The sequence below is a fragment of the Trachemys scripta genome, chromosome 1, assembly GCF_013100865.1.
Source record: "Trachemys scripta elegans isolate TJP31775 chromosome 1, CAS_Tse_1.0, whole genome shotgun sequence".
Lineage (NCBI taxonomy): Eukaryota > Metazoa > Chordata > Testudines > Emydidae > Trachemys > Trachemys scripta.
The window spans coordinates 158282282-158299745 of NC_048298.1; the positions used below are offsets into that span (position 1 = coordinate 158282282).

The following is a 17464-nucleotide window of genomic DNA, read 5'->3' on the forward strand; positions in this document are numbered from 1 at the left end:
ATATTTTGCATTACTTCCCGGTGGTGGTGGTGAAGAAGGGATTAAGTTTGCTCTCAGGGCAAACTAAAAGGTGTGTGTGTGTGTGTGTGTGTCACCTAGCTGTCTGAGTGGACTGAATTGGTCATCAACCAAAAAAAACCACAACAACCCAATAAAAAACTGTCGGTGGCCAAGGTCAACTTATATCAGTGGAAAATATGAGAAGATGATGGAAAGCCCAATGATCAGGACATTGACACCTGGTAACCAATGATCCAGAGGGAGGAAGATTTCCCTGATTCTTAGCAGGGAAGGTAAGCTGAGATACCAGGAACAAAGGACTTCGAGGAGTGAGGTGGGGGAATAAGAGTTGGTTTCTGGAAGAAGCTTAGTGAGACTTTCCCTAGTCACTTCCCGGAAGAGAAAAAAGTCAGAGAGAGAGAGTGTGGGACAGAGCCTGAAATGGATTTCACTATAGCTTGGCTTGTGAATGATTCTGGGTTGACTTGAATGGGCTATGCTTTAATCTTAATTTCTCTGTGGTAACCTAAGGACTTCCAGTGCTGTGTTCTAGTTGACTAGTAAACTCTACTGTTTGGAAAACACTGCCTGAGTGTCACTATAAATATATATAAAATATATATTAAAAAAATTATCCCTGAAGAGACTTTTAAAAATCACAATTCTTAGCCTGCTCTATTTAACAATATAAAATACCTGAGGCTTACTTGGATCAACTTATTTGTATATCACTGTAAAAAAAAAAAAAAGCATGTTAAAAAAACCAACCCAAAGTACTTATTTATTTGACTTGCTTTTAGAAACTATAGTCAATTTTTTGTCAATAAAAAATCCTTATCTGTTACTAATAGCTCTTCATACTTTTAAAAGAATTTCTCTATCTTAAGTAATGTAACTTGCCCGTCTGTTTACTTCTTGCTGTCTTCATTGCAGCTAATTACGTCTGTTTGTTTCTAAGGCCTGGTCTACACTAGGAGGTTATGTCGAATTTAGCAGCATTAAATCGAATTAACCCTGCACCCGTCCACACAACGAAGCTATTTAGTTTGACAGAGAGGTCTCTTAAATTCGATTTCTGTACTCCTCCCCGAGGGGAGTAGCGCTAAATTCGACATGGCCATATCAAATTAGGGTAGGTGTGGATGGAAATTGACGCTAATAGCTCTGGGAGCTATCCCATAGTGCACCACTCTGTTGACGCTCTGGACAGCAGTCCGAGCTCAGATGCTCTGACCAGCCACACAGGAAAAGCCCCGGGAAAATTTGAATTCCTTTTCCTGTCTGGGCAGTTTGAATCTCATTTCCTGTTTGGACATCGTGGTGAGCTCAGCAGCACTGGCAACGATGCAGAGTTCTCCAGCAGAGGTGACCATGCAATCTCAGAATAGAAAGAGGGCCCCAGCATGGACCGATCGGGAAGTCTTGGATCTGATCGCTGTGTGGGGTGATGAGTCCGTGCTTTCGGAGCTGCGATCGAAAAGACGGAATGCAAAGATCTATGAGAAGATCTCAAAAGCCATGACAGAGAGAGGGTACAGCCGGGATGCAACGCAGTGCCACGTGAAAATCAAGGAGCTGAGGCAAGGCTACCAGAAGACCAAAGAGGCAAACGGATGCTCCGGATCCCAGCCCCAGACATGCCGTTTCTACGAGGCACTGCATTCCATTCTAGGTGCGGCCGCCACCACTACCCCACCACTGACCGTGGACTCCGAGGATGGGATATTGTTGACGGCCGCTTCCTCGGAGATGTTAGCAGACGGGGAAGGTGAGGAGGAGGACGAGGCAGTCGACAGCGCTTACAACGCTGATTTTCCAGACAGCCAGGATCTCTTCATCACCCTCACAGAGATCCCCTACCAACCGTCCCCAGGCGTTAACCCAGACCCTGAATCAGGGGAAGGATCAGCCGGTAAGTGTTTTAAACATGTAAACATTTATTTTGAACAGAACAGGAATATTAACAATGGGTTTTTCATGATTTGTTTGCCCTAGGCGCTTAACGTTGTAGTCCTTGGCAGTGCAAGTACTGCAAAAGAATCTAACAATGTCCGGTTTATCATGATTAGTTTGCCCTAGGCGCTCTACTTTTTAGTCCTTGCCAGTGCAACTACTGGAAAAGAAGGTCTATATGTCCGGGGATAGAGCTGAAATCCTCATGGGACATCTCCATGAAGCTCTCCTGAAGGTAATTTGAAAGCCTTTGCATGAGGTTCCTGGGGAGAGCGGCCTTATTGTGTCCTCCGTGGTAGGAAACTTTTCCTCGCCAGGCTATCATCAAGTACTCTGGGATCATTGCCTTATAGAGCATGGCAGCATACGGCCCTGGTTTTTGCTGGCTTTCAGGCAGCATGCGTTCTTTCTCGGTCTCAGAAATTCTCAGCACAGTGATGTCGCTCATGGTGACCTGCTTAGAATTAGGGAAATGTTACTATTGGGACTGCTTGCCTGTTCCTTTACAGAACTGTCACCGGCGGTTTACAGCCACGCGGTGGAGGCGGGAAAGGGGCAGCATACAGGGATCTTTCCCGGGGACAGAGTTCATGCTTGCCAGATTGGCGGCAGCAGGAACTGGCCAACGATAGGAGCATTGCTTTGAACGTGAAAGGAGGGCACTGCTTTAATTTAATAATTTAAGTTTTAAGCAGCCAAAAGTCTACAGCTTACCATGTCAGCCTGCTACCCGAATTCCACTGTCCTGCCCCGCTTGTCTGATCTCCACTGCAAGACCCCAGGCACTGAATGCGAAGGCTGAAAATTCTACCTTGTCCTGAGTGCGCATGTGATAGGTGCTGTGCACAGTCTTGTTCACAGAGAAAGACTATGTTCATTGTTCACAAAAAATTATCTTTGTGAGGAATTCACTCCCTTTTTCCCATCCCACAGCTGCGAATGTCTCCCGACCTACCCTGGCATCCCCCTCGCAGAGGCTGGCGCAGATTAGGCGGAGAAAGTAAAAGACACGGGACGACATGTTCTCAGAACTTATGGGCTGCTCCCGAGCCGATGCGGCCCAGCAGACTCAGTGGAGGGAGAACATGTCGCAATACCAACGAGCACACAGCAAACGGGAGGAGAGGTGGCGGCAGGAAGACCAGCGGGCGACTCAAACGCTGCTTGGACTAATGAGGGAGCAAACGGACACGCTCCGGTGCCTTGTGGATGTTCTGCAGGACCAGAGGCAGGAGGACAGAACCCCGCTGCAGTCTATCTCTAACCGTGCTCCCCCGCCACAAACTCCCATACCCCCCTCACCAAAGTCCCAAGAAGGAGGGGCGGCAGGGGCCGTGAAAACTGTCACTCTACCCTTGCAGACTGCTCAAGTACCAGAAGGCTCTCCTTCCCCAAAATTTGGTAAGTCCTTTCCTTCCCGCCTCACCCAAGCTCCCGTCCCAGTTTCATCCCCTAACTGTGTAGTTGCTAATAAAAGATATGTTTCTGTTAATTACTGTTTCCATCATGTTCTTTTAGGGGAGAGTGTGTTTGGAGGGGGGGAAGGGGGTTGGTAATTGGAGAGGACAGTCACCTTTACCAGGGTACAGACACGGGGGCAGGTTCAGCAGAAGGTCACACACACATTGCAGTCACTAGGCACCCTGGTCAGTCTGGGAGGTAGTTTTCATATTCGAGGGGGGGGGAGGCATGTGACTTTGTGGCAGGGGAGGGTGGATAGAGATCTTATGCAGCGGTCCTTATCCTGGATCACAGAGCCACGCAGCAGGGGATCTGTAACCGTCCTCCCCCGCCACAAAGTCACATAGCCCCCACACACACAGTCCTGAAAAGGAGGGGTGGCAGGTTCCGTTGAAACAACCAGTCCACCACTGCGGACCACTCTAGGAGCAGGAGCCTGTCATTCCTCGAGTTTAGAAGCGTTCTTTCTATCACTACGCTCGCTCCCCACCACAGTCTGCGTCCCAGTTTCAACACTTTACCGCGAAATCCGTAATAAAGAAAATGGTGTTCATTAACAAAGTTCCATTTATTTTATTTTTAAACGTGTGTTGGAAGGGGGGGGGACGGGGTGAACGGGGTATGTAGCTGGAGAGGATAGTCAACAGTAAGTGGTAAAAAAATGGGGGCATGTTCAGCTTCTCTTTAAACAAACGTAATAGTCACAGGTTACCCTGCTCACTGTGGAACCTAGCTTTCAAAGCCTCCTGGATGCACAGCGCATCCCGCTGGGCTCTTCTAATCGCTCGGCTGTCTGGCTGGGCATAATCAGCGGCCAGGCTATTCGCCTCAACCTCCCACCCTGCCATAAAGGTCTCCCCCTTGCTCTCTCAGAGATTGTGGAGCACACAGCAAGCTGCAATAACAATGGGGATATTGGTTTCGCTGAGATCAGAGCGAGTCAGTAAGCTTCTCCATCTCCCCTTGAGATGTCCAAAAGCACACTCCACCACCATTCTGCACTTGCTCAGCCGGTAGTTGAAGAGTTCTTTTTCACTGTCCAGGGCACCTGTATAGGGCTTCATGAGCCAGGGCATTAGCGGGTAGGCTGGGTCCCCAAGGATCACTATAGGCATCTCCACATCCCCAACAATTATTTTCTGGTCCGGGAAGTAAATACCTTCCTGCAGCCGTCTAAACAGCCCAGAGTTCCTGAAAACACGAGCGTCATGAACCTTGCCCGGCCATCCTACGTTGATGTTGGTAAAATGTCCCCTATGGTCCACCAGTGCTTGCAGCACCATTGAAAAGTAGCCCTTTCGGTTAATGTACTGGCTGGCCTGGTGGTCCGGTCCCAGGATAGGGATGTGAGTTCCATCTATAGCCCCACTGCAGTTTGGGAATCCCATTGCGGCGAAGCCATCTATGATGACCTGCACGTTTCCAAGGGTCACTACCTTTGACAGCAGTAGCTCAACGATTGCATTGGCTACTTGCATTACAGCAACCCCCACAGTAGATTTGCCGATGCCAAAGTGATTCGCAACTGACCCGTAGCTGTCTGGCATTGCAAGCTTCCAGAGGGCTATGGCCACTCGCTTCTGGACAGTCAGGGCTGCTCACATCTGGGTGTCCTTGTGCTTCAGGGCAGGGGACAGCAACTCACAAAGTTCTCGGAAAGTTCCCTGTCGCATATGAAAGTTTCGCAGCCACTGTGATTCATCCCAGACCTGCAGCACTATGCGGTCCCACCAGTCCGTACTTGTTTCTCGGGCCCAGAATTGCCGTTCCACAGCATCAACATGACCCACTGCCACCATGATGTTCATGGCGCGGGGTCCCGTGCTTTGTAAGAGGTCTGTGCCACTCTTAGACTTCATGTCCTCACTGTGCTGCCATAGCCTCCTCGCCTGATTTCTCAGCATCTGCCTCTGGAAAAGGTGGATGATAAGGTGTGAGGTGTTGACAACGGCCATAACTGCAGCGATGGTCGCAGCGGGCTCCATGCTTGCAGTGCTGTGGCGTCCGCGCTGTCACTCACCAGAAAAGTGCGCGAACTGATTGCCTGCTGGCGCTTTCAGGAAGGGAGGGCGGGAGTGACGGTTGGATGACAACAGTTACCCAAAACCACCCTCGACACATTTTTTTCCCCAGCAGGCATTGGGGGCTCGACCCAAAATTCCAATGGGCAGTGGGGACTGCGGGAACTGTGGGATAGCTGCCCACAGTGCACCGCTTCCAATGTCGACGCTTGCCCCGTTAGTGTGGACTCACAAAGTCGAATTACTGTCCTTAGTGTGGATACACACGTTCAACTTTATAATATTGATTCCACATATTTGATTTAAGTACAATCGAACTACTCTCGTAGTGTAGACATACCCTAATTCTTGTTCAGTTAATTTCAATATCCTGGTTTTGGTGCATTAACATGCTGCAGGAGTCTGTTAAAACTCTTTTTTTTTTTTTTAAGACACCCTTCCTCTTCCTCTCCCACTCCTCCCCTCGTCCCAAACATTTGGAGACTAAAGTTACTTGATAGTGCCCTTTTAATGCTCACAACAGAGCAACAAGGCAGATGAAATTACAATTGGAAATTCATGAATGTAAATTGATGCCTTCCTTAGCAAGTTGTCCTGGACACTGGTACCAGTTCTCCTTGGAACAGAGCTGGGAATATGGCCTAGGAATAGGTGCAGCGTCTCTTTTAAACCTGGTGTGGACTTGACAAGTAAGTCTCCAGAATGGATGAACAAAACAGACACGAGTCCGCCAAACCTGAAGATAACCTAAGTGTAAGTAGATGATTTAAGTGCCCTCCACTATTGTACCAGACCTGTGCACTGTGCATAGAGGGTTAAACCTATTCATAAATTGACAACCTCTAAATTTTTATTGTTAATTTTGTTTTATCACTTTGAATTAAAAAGTCAATCTATTCTCCTGTCTTCTGATGCATTGCAATGAGCATTTACTGACAGAATTGAAATGTCAATATGACCGTATGTAAGGGTTAGACTGGTTTCATGACAAGGAGCAAGTTTTTGCTAAGAAATCTATTTCCTGGAAAGAAATCCAGCATTCATCTAAGTATAGCTACCTTTCAAATGTATAACTAAGGCTATCACTGCACTGGAGATTACATGTGGCAGAAAGAATGAGGAGTCATTAAATAATTTAGTGTATTGTGATACTTAAATTGCTTTATTAGCTGAACTGCATTATATAGTGCAAAAACTGACCAGAAGCAGGAGAAAGTTGCATGGTTTGAATAAAACAGAAAACCTAATCCACGATGTTTTAAACTCTTATTGCTTCTATTACTATGAAATGTTTTGGGTTAAACTAAATAACTCTTCTCAATAAATCATATTGTGTAACTATACAGCTTAGCCATTAATGCTGCTGTTATCAACTCGGTGCTCCGGCATTATGCACAAAAGCTTGCCATGCTCAAAAGACTTGATTCATTAAGTTCATTTTTTTCCAGCTAAAATGATAGTAGCTAACAGACTGATCAACAAGTTTGAAGTATGAATTTACACTTGCACTCATTAACAATGCAAATACTAGGCAGCCATCATGCATTCCTATAGTTTGAGGGAGTAAGTGGATCTCCTTCCTGCACTAAAATTCTTTTAAACATGCCCATCTTTATGATTAGGCCCTAAAGAAATTAATAGGAACAAGATGGCTAGGCTTCTATAGAAATCAATCTTGACCTGTAAGTGCAATTAGTGATTTTTGGGGTGCTCTATTTGATATCTTAAAAGAGCCTGACTCTTTTTTTTTTTTTTTAATATGATGTGTCCTCAGTGTTTTTTGAAGATAGGATCCTTAAGCTGTCATGTTGGACACCGAAATTTACTAGTTACTTGAGAAACTTACTTGAAAACTTTTGACTGCAACTGTCAAATCGACAACAATATCCTTTTTCTATTTTTAAGCTTTCTCTATTACTATATTCAATAGGATAGCTTAAAAAAAGAGAAGATGCCTGTTAAGTCTATAGTGCTTTTCCATAAGGCTATAGAAAATTGATTTTGTTAATTATTTAGAAACTGACATAACATAATAGACTGGTTCAATGCTAGATGTTTAAGGGTTAAATACAGGCATTTTATACCTTCCTATCTTGCTACATCTGTAGTAAAGTTAACAAAGTTAAGGATGGTCTAAGAGGCTGGGGGCATCTGAGAACAGCCCATCCTAGCTGACTGTTGTTGATTTGTATTGTATTTTATCTGTTCTTTCTGTAATGATGTCAAGAGCCCTTCTATTAAAGGAGTAACATATTAGGGAAGTTAACATACAGCTGCTTTTGTAACTAAAAAGCCAATTAAATATGGCTTAGGCTAGTCGTTAAGCGATGGATGTGCATGCTGCTCTTAACTACAGCTGCACAGAAAAACAAACCTTTGTTGTTGATAGAACCAGTGTGAACTTTGCTGGATTTGCAACAAGAAAAATACATAGTATTTCTTCCCAAAATGTTTTTTCTGATGAAAGGGGAAAATTAGTTTTGTACTCAAACCTCCTTCTCTGCCCCAATTTGTGCGAATGCCTCCTCCTAACTGAGCTTCCACCCTGCCTTCTGCTGCTGCGCTTTGCAATCGATTGCTCGTCTGCTGAAATACACAAAAAAGGAAGGACATAACCAATACTCCGAGGGATTGGAAAGGATTTTCTGATACCTATTTGCTAAGCTCCACCCCAAAATGGAATTGGTCAGCAAAGAATTCTCAAAGCAAAACTTGCTTTCTCACAGCTCTATCTACCATTGCACTGTGATAGGCGACGTTGTTCCGTGATGCTTTTTTATTACTACCCTAAGCTGCAGTAGCTGCTGTCTTTACTTTTCTATTCCTGCTAAAATGATACTTCCCCCATGCGGGGGCTGGTCATGTACAAATGCAGTGTGGGTTTCATACATAAATTTAGATTGTAAATTGTTTGGAACTATCTTTTTGTTGTGTTTGTATGTGCTCAGCACAACTGGGCCCCACATCATGCGGAGGGTGAGGGGAGGTTCCTAGATACAGTACTGCTTTAATAATAAGTTGGGTTTGTATAGTAACTTAGGGGGAAAATGTGTAAAGAAAAATCTCCTCTCTTCTGGGTGCAGGTTAGCTGAAGCGCTGTTTGAAATGTTCCCCGTGGCTCACTGTACATTGATTTTATTTATTTGTTTGTTTTAGGTATCAAATATTTCAGTCCAAATAGTAAATGCAGAAGAGAAATTGGCAAAGAAGATACTTGCAAGGAAAAACTATGGCAAATCCAAATCTAAGAGGAAAGTAAAGAGAACAATATGGAATTTTCAAAATAAAATAATTCTTTTTACGCTGGTTCTGTTTGTGATAGGTGTTATAACTTGGACCTTACTGTGGCTCTTCATTGGTGAGTTACTGAAAGCTCATGCATATTTCATACATCTGTATGTTACTGATGGCACTCAGTAAATTGCTGCTAGGACCCCAGTTGATCCGAAGTTTCTACCTGCATTGCACATGAATTGTTTCAAGACGCTCTTTTAGGATACTTTCCTTTGTCCCTTATGATATGTCTGCACTGCAATTACACACCCATGACAGGCCCATTCCAGCTGACTTGGGCTTGCCGGGCTTGAACTAAGGGGCATTTAATTGTGTGTAGATGTTCAGGCTCGGGCTGTAGGACCCTGTGAGGTGGAAGGGTCCCAGAGCTTGGGCTGCAGCCCAAGCCTGAACATCTACACCACAATGAAATGCCTTAGTGTGAGCCCAAGTCAGCTAGCATGGGTCAGCTGCAGGTGTCTAATTGCAGTGTAGACGTACCCTTGGATCCTCCATCACAGTGACTTTTGCTTCAGCTGAATGTTGGACATGACTACTGCTAGAATAACTCATTGCAGCTCCAAGCATCAGCCACTTCAAGTCGCCACATGCAAAGCATGCTCTTCTCACGATGGCTAACCATGCTAACTTGAATGCTTGTGTAACACTGACAGACCCCAGTCGTCGGTGGGCAGGATCAAATCGGGGACCTTTGAAGCTTAATGCATGAGCCTTTACCGCATGAGCTAAAAGCCAACTGGTTCTTAGTTAAGGCTATAGAGCAGACTAATTTTATCTTTCTTTAAGTGGTCTTGGTGCCACTAGATGGGACAGAACACCACACCCACAAGGTGTGTGGGTTACATACTTCCCCTAGCTGAGTTGCTATTAAAAAGGGATTTAAAAAAAAGAAAGAAATTAACCTTCCTCTATCTGTTTTGCAGTTGAAGCAGAAAACAAAGATGCCTTGTATTTCGTTGGATTATTTCGTGTAGCCAACATAGAATTTCTCCCGGAATATAGGCAGAAGGAGTCAAGAGAATTCCTCTCAGTGGCACAGAACGTGCAGCAAGTGGTAAGAACATAGATCATATTACAGTGTTAGCAAACAGTTTAGAGCCATGAATGCTATTAGAAAAAGCTTCAGTTTTGGCAGTGACACTGGCTGTATAAAGGGTTTGCTGCCTGGAGGAATCCTGGAAGTTTAGGCCTGGAAGGTACCTTCAGAAGTCATCGTGTCCAACCTGCTGCTCTGAGGCAGGACCAAGTAAATCTAGATCATTCCCGACAGGTGTTTGTCTAATCTGTTTTTTAAAAAACCTCAGATGACCGGGATTCCACAACCTCCCTTGGAAGCCTATTCCAGTGCTTAACTCTTTCCTAATATCTAAACTAAATCTCCCAAGCTGAAGATTGTGCTCATTACTACGTGTCCTGCCTTCAGTGGACATGGAGAACAACTGATCACTGTCTTCTTTATAACAGTCCTTTAACATATTTGAACACTTTTATTAAATGTCCCACTCCCCCTCTCCCTCCCCTCCCCCCGACCTGCAGTCTTCTTTTCTCAAACAAGAGAAACACGCCCATTTTTTTAACCTTTCCTCAGGTCAGGTTTTCTAAACCTTTTACCTTTGTTGTTTGTTCTCATTGTTGTTACTCTCCTTGACTCTCTCTGCAATATGCCCACATCTTTCCACCCAGAATTGCACACAGTATTCCAGCTGAGGTCTCACCAATGCTGAGTAGAGCGGGATAATTACCCCCTCTCCCCCATGTCTTACATCCAACATTCCTGTTAATACACCTTACAATACAAATATTAGCCTTTTTTGCAATTGCATCACATTGTTAACTCATTGAATTTGTGATCACCGTTACCCCCAGGTAATCTTCATCAGTACTGCTATCTAGCCAGTTATTTCTCCTCGTGTAGTTGTGCATTTGAATGTCACCTTGTTGAATTCAGACCAATTCGTGAAGATCAGTAATTCTGTTCTCCCAAGTGCTTGTAACCCTTCTTAGCTTGGTGGCATCTGCAAGTTTTATAAGCATACTCTCCACTCCGATATCCAAGTCATTTAATATAATTATTGAATAGTACCAGACCCAGGACTGACCCCTGTAGGACCGTACTACAGATATCCTCTCAGTTTGATACCAAACCATTGATAACAACTCTTTTAGTACAGTCTTTCAACCAGTTATGCACCCACCTTTATAGTAGTTTCATCTAGACCGCATTTCCGTACTTAGCTTATGAGATGTGAGATTGTATCAAAAGCCTTACTAAAATCAAAATATATCTACTGCTTCCCCCATCCACTAGGCCAGTAAGCCTCTCAACGAAAGCAATTAGGTTAGTTTGGCATGATTTGTTCTTGACAAATCCATGATGATTATTCATTAAAACCTTATTATCCTTTAGGTGCTTACATATTATTGTTTAATAATTCGTGTTCCAGTATCTTTCTGGATATTGAAGTTAAGCTGACTAGTCTATACATTTTTAGGTCCTCTTTGTTCCCTTTTTAAAGATAGGTACTGTGTCTGCCCGTCTCCAGTTCTCTGGGGTCTCACCATCCTCTGAGAGTTCTCAAAGATAATTGCTATCAGTTCCAAGGTTGCTTCAGCTAGTTCCTTAAGTACGCTAGGATGAATTTCTTCAGGCCCTGCTGACTGAATGCATCTAACTTCAACCTGTTCTTTCCCTGTTTTGGCTTGAATCCCTTCCTTCCTTGTTACTCAACACGATTAATATTAGCATCTGGTTCAACGTTTACCTTTTTTGGGGGGGGGGAGACTGAGGCAAAATAGGCATTAAACATCTTTGCCTTCTTGATATCATCAGTTATTAGCTCTTCTTCCCCACCAAGTAGAGGACCTACTCTTTCCTGCATCTTTCTCTTGCTCCTAATGTATTTAAAGAAACTCTTCTTATTGTCTTTTATGTCCCTTGCTAGGTTTAACTCACTGTGTGCCTTAATCTTTCTGATTTTATCCCTATCTGCTCGAGCTATTCTTTTGCACTCCTCCTTAGCAATTTATCCATGTTTCCACTTTTTGTAGGATTCTTTTTTGATTTTTCCCATTGTTAAAAAGCTCCTGATGGAGCCATATTGGTCTGTTCTTATTCTTCCTATCTTTTCTTCGTATCAGTATAGCTCGCAGTTGTGCCTGTAATAGTGTCTCCTTGAGAAACTGCCACCTCGCCTGAACTCCTTTTTCCCTCACATTTTGTTCCCATAGAAACTTATTTACCAGTTCTGTGTCTGTCTGCATTTTTGATGTGTGTTGTTCTTATTTTGCTGCTCATTCTTTTGTTTCCTGGAACTCATGAAATCATCATTTCATTATCACTTTTACCCAAATTGCCTTCCAGAATCACTACCAAATCAGGTCTAAAACGGCAGTTTCCATGGTTACTCCCTCTACTTTCTGAAACAACAAGCTATCCCCATACATTCCAAGAACTTATTTAAATTTTGTGTTTTCTCCCCTGTCCCCCATATTACTTTTTCTAACAGATGTCTGGGTATTTAGTACCCCACCCCCTTACTACCAGGTCTTGTGTTTTGATGATTTCTGTTGTTTGTTCTAGAAATCCCACATCCTCTACCCCTTCCTGATTTGGTGGTCTATAGTAGACCCTTATTGTGACAGTGTCTGGAGTGGCTCACGAATATGAGTATCAATCTCAGGGGAGACTGTTACAAACCAGGGTACAACCCCAAACTGTCTCTAAGTTCTATACTTAGATTTCACTAGCCAAGTATCAAGTGTGAACTCCTCAAGCATTGCAACAGCCTTAAAATGGAGTCACAGACACTCCAGTTTGTCTTGCCACCCAGGCAAGTCTGCCTTTGTGACGGGATGGGGCCTTGTACCAAAAATCACAACAATATTCAGCTTACTCCTAGTCCCAAGGGACAAGTCACTTAACCCAGGTCAAGTGCACCCTAGATCTCACATCAAAGACATCACTGATAGACATTCCTATGATAAACTAACTAAAGATTTATTAACTAGGAAAAAGAAATAAAAGAACTATACTTACAAGATTAAAGCAGGTAAATAGTCACACGCAAGTGAGTTATAGTCGTAGGTTCCAAAAGTAATAGAAGCTGTTGTAATATGCAAACTCCTTAGTCCTAAACGACATATGCAGGTTGGGGATCCCTTGCTTATGCAAAGAAATATTGCTCTCTCCAAATTCCAAGAAGGATAACGATCCAATTTCTTCTTGACAGGGATTTTTATCCTCTTTTCCCAGAGCTAAAGCTGATGTTTGTGCACATCTCCTCTTCATGGTATGGGGGGAACAATCCACAACATCTTTTGTCCACTGATGTTCCACAATGGCTTGTCTGATGTCTATGGGCCTTCTGTTGTTGGGCAAGAGATGACACCTCTCATGGTAAACTAGTATTTCACACTTGGTAATGCTTCTCTCCTGACAGTGTGAGTTTCTGGTTTCATCGCAAACACTTCTATAGTTATAGAGCAAAACACTTATCTATATCTCATGTTATGAAGCAATATTTATTATAAGTGAGATTAATGCATTCAGCAACTCACAAGCTTTTCATCAGGTCTAAACACATTTTATAAATCTAATACCTGTGTGTTAGTATTGTTAAAATAGGTGAGCCAGACTGATTTCTAGCTATGCATTTGTCAGTGTTCAGTGAGGTCTTGGCATGAGCTGGCCCCTGTCTGCCAGTGTCACAAACATCACCCCCTTTTTGTTTTTTTACCCCTTTTCATCTTTATCCAGAGACTCTCAACTGGTCTGCCTCTCACCTTCTTCTGGACTTCAGAACAAGTGTATATATTAATGCATAATGCAACAGCTCCTCCCTTTTTACTGTGCCTGTCCTATCTGAACAAGCTATACCCCTCTATACCAATATTCCAGTCATGAAACTTATCCCACCAAGTCTGATGCCAATTAAGTCTTAATTTAGCTTGTGTACTAACTTCCAGTTCTTCCGTTTTGTTCCCCATACTCATTGTATTGCATATAGGTAGCTAATATATCTTTTATTTATATTTATATAATATAAACATATACACACTTACCTGTGGGGTTTTGTAACCTGCTTCTTTTGAACCTAGTTTAAAGACTTCCTCCTTAGATTGGCGAGTGTGCAGTGATGTTCTTCCCCTTCTTGGTAAGGTGGATCCCATCCCTTCCCAGTAGACCACCTTCTGGGAACAGCATCTCATGGTCAAGGAAGCCAAAGTCCTCCCATTGACAACATCCGTGCAGCCATGCATTCATCTCCAGGATGCACCTGTCCCTACCTGGGCCCTTACCCTCAACTGGGAGGATGGACGAGAACACAACCTGTGCCTTTCACCCTTGTTCCCAGAGCCCTGTAGCCACTTCTGATCTGCTCAGGGTCATACCTGGCAGCCTCAGTAGTTCCCACATGGATGGGACTAGCATGATGTATAGTCAGAAGGATGGATGAGTTTCAGTAACGTCTCTGTGACATCTCTGACATCGCCCCCAGGCAGATAACACATGTCCTGGGGCACTGTGTCTGGTTGGCAGATGAATGTGTCCATCCCCCTCAGAAGAGTGTCCCCAACCAACTGCACCCTACATCTCATCCTTTTGGGTTTAGTGGCCAAGGGCCTCCCAGCCTTGGGGGCGGGTGGCTTCTCCTCTGCCACTGGGGTCTGTTCCTCTCCCCCTGTTGCCAGCACAGCTTACCTTGATGGACAGAGGGCCTGGAAGTGGGTGGAGTGCTGTCCACTGCCCGAAGTGGCCAGCAGCCAGTCTCCATCCTATAGAGCAGCCAATCCTTCCTCCTCCTCCTCTGGTGTCACTGTTGTCATCTGTAGTCAGTTATCATGTTTCCACACACATCCTGTCGCTGTAGTCCTTGTGCTCCTGGATGTTACAAAGACGAGCCACCTCTTCCTGCAGCTGGCTTACTTGCTTCCTGAGGGATGGCATTGACAGACCCCTCCCACACCCGATGGTTCCCTCTGCCTGGCTTTTGTCAGTGGGGACGTGCAGGCCACACGCCCAGCAAGTCAAAACCAGGGCCTAGGTGGAAACCTCTAGGATCAAGATGTCTGGTGTAGGATCCCACAGGCAGAGGAAAAGCTAGGGGTGGTGTTGGTGACATGCCATTTTCCTCCTATAGTGAGTGGTTCTATGTAGAAAATCAGCTGGCTACCTGCCTTTGTTTCACCAGCCATGTGGAAGGAAGGAAAGAACTGGTTGCTTTTGAGTCTTGTTTGTCACAAATTAAACTCAGGATGGGTCTATTTAAGTTTACAAACCTTTCATACAGTCCTGCATCCATTAATGGATGCATTTGATACGGGAGACACTGAAAAGAAACCAGCATGGAACCCCATAAACCCCATTTTTAGGGTCACTCTTCAGAAATGAACTGCCATCTAATATTAAGCTGGAGATATTGAATATGAAGACTTGATATATGTTGCCTGTTTCCTGGCCTGCAGCATCAGTAATGTCTTTAGAACTCTTGAATGCATTTAATTTCCTCCTAATGCTTGCCTGTTTTGAAGAAGCATTATTCTTCCCAAAATGCTTTGCTCCAGTCAGACACAGCAGGAGCAGCACGCAGAGCATTCCATAGTACGGTAGAATTGCTGAACTCAGGGAAAATGGTCAAACATAAGAGTTTGTGACTCAGAGGAAAATGGAGACGTGAAGGCAGTTGTTTTAGGAAAATAGTGAAGATTTAGAGAGGGAGAAGTCTAGTGTTCAGAGATGGCAGTATTGTTAGCCACAAGCATTCAGCAATCATGAATCAGGCTGCAACAAATCAGAAGATTTTTGAAGAATAACCGCTAGGTCTTTTTATTTGCTTTCTGATGTTTCAGCCTTTTTGTTAACGTATTGCAGTTTTTCCTGCAACCAGGAGGACCAGAAACTTTAAAAAATGAAACGGCTACGTGTTCATATAAGAGCTATGGATTGTCAACTAAATATAGAAAGAGACTAATGATAAAATGTTGAGAGTTGGCAAAACTGAAAAGAGCAGTCATTGGAAGCCATTTGCAGTGCATCATTAGTATTCTTGTTCCTGCAAAACCCAGCAACTGTTACATGCTCTGGAGCTCTATCTACTGGCAACTTATTTCCATATATATATATATATGGATGTATTGCACCTCTGTAATAAATAGCAGCAAGATGGGGAGGAGGGTAACTGTAGGATCTGGCTCAGAAAATACTTGCAAGTGGGTAAGTTAAACTTTCTTGTTCTGTTTTACATGTTTTTGGTGGGGTATTTGTAGAGTGACCAGACAGCAAAAGTGAAAAATTGGGATGGGGTGGGGGGTAATAGGAGCCTATATAAGAAAAAGACCCAAACACCAGGACTGTCCCTATAAAATCGGGACATCTGATCACCCTAGGTGTTTGAGTGTAGACACGCCGGGGGGGGGAAAAGTTACAAACCCCGCTTGATTATTGGAGGTTCTAAGTCCAGATGTGAGCTCTGTTTGTGTCTCACTCTTATAAGTGGCCTTCATCCCCTTGTCACACCCAGTTCTGATCTTTACCATTCCACAGAATTTAATTTTGGGGAGAGTAGGAGAAATAGGGCTTTTTAAAAGGAAAAGAATGTGATTTTAGAGGCCATGTGGTGACTGCTGCTTTTTCACCTGAATCTTATCTGCTTGAAAAGGGAATCGTTCATGTAAACAAAGAGAAAATAAAATGGAATAGTCCAATGTGATACACCGAGTAGGGAGGGGAAGTTCTTTTGCCCCTGTATTCTGTAGAATGTTTTTGAAATGATGTCCCTTTGACCTTCCATTCTGGCTCAAAGGTCACTGCAATATATGGCTTTCATAAGAGAGACAGTGAAATAGGGGAAACTCATCAAGTTATCTTCCTCCCCCTCAGTGAAAAGACCTAATTGTTAATAAATCACTTCAAGCCTAGTCTGGAGAGGTATTGAACATTCACAATTCCCTTTGATTTACAGATTTTTAATTAGTGTTTCCTGACATTATTATTTAGTTCCTTACATTTAACGTTATAAATTGGGCACAAACCAAATATCAGTCCCTCCTTGATTTTGTAGCTTATGTCTTCCTCCAGAAGAAATGGCCACAGTGTCTAGCCACTCATGTCCATGCTGAATTAAATGCTGTCTACAGGAATCAAAAGTGGCTCAAAACTACTTGAGGCATATGCCACCTAGTGGCAAAATGTAGTATGCTTCTTCCAACAATACAGTAGCAAAACCAAGTTTTAACTCTATTTTGGAACATTCTAAGACAGTGGTTCTCAACCTTTGCCGGCTACTGTACCCCTTTCAGGAGTCTGATTTGTCTTGCATACCCCCAAGTTTCACCTCACGTAATCTACTTGCTTACAAAATCAGACCTAGAAATACACAAGTATCACAGCGCACTGTTACTGAAAAATGGCTTACTTTCTCATTTTTACCATATAATTATAAAATAAATTGATTGGAATATAAATATTGCTCTATATACTATACACTGAAATGTAAGTACAATATAAACAAGTCTTTGTACAAAATTTTAGTTTGTACTTACGTCGCTAGTGCTTTTTTTGGTAGCCTGTTGTAAAACCAGACACATACCTAGATGAGTTGGTGTACCCACTCATCTAGGAGTATGTGTGTACTCCTGGTTGAGAACCATTGTTCTAAGCCAAACCACACTTATCTGAGGGGCAGAATTTGGCCCTAACAACATTAAATAATTGGTTTAAGTCTTTTTCATTGGAG

At 43.6% G+C, this 17464-nt stretch overlaps 1 protein-coding gene across 1 annotated transcript in view; it reads left to right on the forward strand.

Annotated features, from left to right (window-relative positions):
• Positions 1-6137: 6137 nt before the first annotated feature.
• The window catches only part of TMPRSS7 (transmembrane serine protease 7), a 48409-nt gene continuing 37082 nt past the window's right edge, over positions 6138-17464 (forward strand). The window contains exons 1-3 of the mRNA XM_034768561.1: positions 6138-6188; positions 8592-8793; positions 9653-9783. Of these exons, the coding sequence (XP_034624452.1) occupies positions 6138-6188; positions 8592-8793; positions 9653-9783 (384 nt within the window). The remainder of the gene's footprint in view (positions 6189-8591; positions 8794-9652; positions 9784-17464) is intronic.